General features: G+C 35.0%; 1 protein-coding gene across 1 annotated transcript; it reads right to left on the bottom strand.

Annotated features, from left to right (window-relative positions):
- Positions 1-451: 451 nt before the first annotated feature.
- On the bottom strand, positions 452-1,339 carry LOC137235776 (uncharacterized). Its single transcript, XM_067758620.1, has one exon. It carries the CDS (start codon positions 1,337-1,339, stop codon positions 452-454), a length of 888 nt encoding a protein of 295 aa, XP_067614721.1.
- Between the last annotated feature and the right edge of the window lie 2,218 nt (positions 1,340-3,557).

Consider the following 3,557-nt stretch of genomic DNA (forward strand, 5'->3'; position numbering starts at 1 on the left):
AGAACGCATCCTAAAACAAAAACGGTATGCCACGAAAAGTGGTGAATAATCTCAGCCGAGGAGATTAAGGCAACGACTCAAGCACTAATAAAAGTATGTCAGAAAATATCCTATGGTACAGAATACTTGCAATTAAAAAATAGGGAACCTATTGATCGGAAGAGTGAAACCCTGACGGGATATTATCCGCGTCTTTAAAAGGATTGCACCACGAAGGGCAATACAAAAGAATAGTTCATTCGACAAATTTTTCGCCTCGTCCAAAACGAAGATTTTATATTTTTTCTTTATATTTTTTTTCAACATAAAATTTTTTGGCAATAAATAAGTAAAGAACTAAATATTTATTTTAAACGTTTAATCATGACAATGTTTTACATTAAAACATACATACATATTCATATGTACTCGCACCTACATATTTGCATACGAACTAAGTATAATTTGTTAATTATTCATGAATGAATGTTGCCTTTTGTTTGGGTTTAAATTTGGTCTCACCAATTTCACGTACAATCGGCTTAATATGCGTACAAATTTTTGGTCGTTGATTAAGTTCCATTGAAGCTTTCGATTTTTTATAATTCAAAATATTCATAGCATTTTGACGTTGTGCGTAGAATAAATCATCATAGGGATTAACTTTTTTATCTGTTATAACTGTATCAGTTCCAGCAATGCTCATTGTTTTGGAAGTATCGCCAACAACTTTGACCTCACCACCATCACCATTACCTGCACCTTTATTGGCATCATCTATAACCATTCTTTGCACTACATTACGTAATTCCTCGCGTATCACTTCTGTATTAATTTTAAATTTCTTAGCTTGCAAATGACGCAATTTTGGTACCGTTTGTAGTACCGTTGAAATACGTTCCTCATTTAACATTTCCACAGTTACTTCGATCTCTTGATTGTCGTTATCGTCGTCGTCCGGCAAGGATTCTGCACTGGTTGTTGAGCTCTTACCATTATCGATACGTGATTTATCTTTTAAGCAACGTTCGATTAAAGCATCGATCTCTTCTTTGCGTATAAATTGATCGGTAACGCGTAATTCTTTTAAAATATTTTGAACTTCTTCGCGCACCAAACTTGTTATTGAGTAATTATTGTAGAAGTTCTTTTCCGATAGGCTTGTGCTCGAGTGTGAGCCATTAAAATCCATCATTGTTTTAAAGATTTGTTGTGTCAATGGTATCAAACGTAATTGACTATTCCTTGGCGTACGATGATCTTTCGCTAAGCTAATTAAAGATCCTGCGTAGTTTAGCTCTATTTGTTGTTGCTGTTGCTTGGGTAGCTTTTGCTTTGCAGAATGGAAATCCCTTTCCATATACTAAATAATTCGCACGTTAATCTCGCTTTTATTGTTTGTCGTCCTTTTTGTTAATATAATTAATTGATTTTTTTCCCCTAGATTTTTAAATTTTTGTCACACTTTAAATTTAGCTTTGCAAACTTTATTGACAAATGACTTTAAAATTTTATAAACACACGTTCGAGATTTGAAATTTATTTCCTTTTCTAACGTAAAATTCAAAGCTATATTTCTAAACGTATGGTAAAAACTACTGCGATCGTATTAGAAATCAAAGGCAGTTCCATTGTAAATTTTACGCACAGTTCTCGACTCAGTTTCAAAAACAACTTTAGATTATTTAATTCAAATTTTAAAGTGAGATAATACTTGCCAATTTATGTATACGGAATATATATGGCGTTTTTGTTGTTATTAAAACAATAGTTTTATTTATATTAAAGCTTTTATCATTTTTTTTTTAACTTTGAAAAAACTCCGAACACTATTCCTTCATTATATGACATTCGACTGCCTAGTCCACTGCCTTCCACTCTATTCGCAACATAACCTCTACTTAAGCTGCCAAACTATATAGTAAACAATGGGCAGTTCTGTATGATAGACAACCCTCTAAATTATGCATGCAGAACTTGTCAGAATAACGGAAAACGTCAACGGGATGAGAACACCTGAATATTAATTACATCATGGCGTCTATCCATGATTCAGTTACTAGATTTTTGTTCTCCAATTATGAGAGAGTTTTGACACTCCCAAATTGAAAAATCTGGACGGGTTGGTTTTACGAAGTAAGGAAAACGGGGAATAATTCAATCCCCTTCAGTGAAATTGTAGTAGACAAGTATCTTTGGTAGTATATTAGTAGTGATAATAAATTTGTAAATGCCAAAAGTTTTTGGGGAAATAATTAATAATAATTAATAATTAATTTTCGTGACAAATCCTGAATTGGGAAAATTTTGAAAAATATTTTGAGATAGCATGATTTTGAACAAGCAGCCGACTACTCAGCAGCCGCAATGAACTGACAAAAACAAAAATAAAAGAAAATGGCTTATTGTCTTAGAACTTTATACCTACCTTGACTTTGACAGAAGAGTTAAGCTTTTGTTCGGTCCTGCTACACAGGGAGTATTCACCTTTTTATTCTGAAATTTCGGAAAGCTCTTTTCCGTTAAGTATTCATGGAAGCGTTCCGGATAAAGCGTTAATTTAGAATATTCGTAATACGTTCATTTGATACTACTTCACGAGGTCGAATATGCATAATATTCCAAATATAAGCCGATTCTCCAAATTCTAAAATGGATACGAATGTTCCAAACATACGGAATTAATAGAACAGAAGGTCGACTTTTAATACGCGCCCAAAAATATCTAGAGAAGTGTCAAAAGAGGCGTATTGACCTCGATAACAATAATTCGAAGGCGGTAATCAAAATTTTAGCTCGTTAAAAAAATATTGACGAAAAACCGAAAAATGTTCCCGGGTTGCATTTGCGGCCTCGCGTCGGTTGTGTTACGTGGCTGACTGTTTGGGTGGTGAGGAGCGGCGGCAAGCAGGTATGCTTGCGGGCCCAGGCGGGGTATTGCACCACCGACCTCACCCGCAGCCACATGAACAAAAAAAAGGTTCATACCTGCATGTGATTACAAAGGAAAGCTGAAATAGATAGAAATAGACGTGAGGGGCAAAGTTATAGAGGGGAAAGCATGAGGGGCAGAAAAAGGTGAAGGCCTGTCCTGTCAGGTGGAGTCTACCCTCCCTCTGCAGTGCAACTTGCACTGCACCGTGGGCACTGTGCTGACTCCTGTTTACCTTACAGTGCCCCCAAACCTGACCTGAGTCTGTCCATCCGTCAATAAGTCATTTCCCTATTAGTCACCTTCACCTTACCTTAACGCGCGCAAGCGCAGCACCAACACCAAAATTCGACTTAGCCCCGCATTATGAATGTCTTAAAATTTCATCCAGACATAATTCTTATAATTTATTTACAAAATTTTTTTGGTTTACAAATTACCAACTAATACCCTACTACTAGTTCAATAATTTCAACAAACTTTAAAATCAAAATTTACTACAAAATAATTTTCCAAGGGCTTCAAAAGTTTACTCAAAGTAACAATAAAAAAATTGCTCAAACTTAATGCTAACTTTTATTACTGGCGAACATTAAAAATTCATAAGAGTGCAAGAACCAGTGGATACATTCCAAATTCAATTCTA

The sequence above is a fragment of the Eurosta solidaginis genome, unplaced genomic scaffold (assembly GCF_040869045.1).
Source record: "Eurosta solidaginis isolate ZX-2024a unplaced genomic scaffold, ASM4086904v1 ctg00001068.1, whole genome shotgun sequence".
Lineage (NCBI taxonomy): Eukaryota > Metazoa > Arthropoda > Insecta > Diptera > Tephritidae > Eurosta > Eurosta solidaginis.

Excerpts from the sequence above, each read along its gene's own strand:
- LOC137235776 (XM_067758620.1), bottom strand. The coding sequence starts at position 1,339 with ATGGAAAGGGATTTCCATTCTGCAAAGCAAAAGCTACCCAAGCAACAG.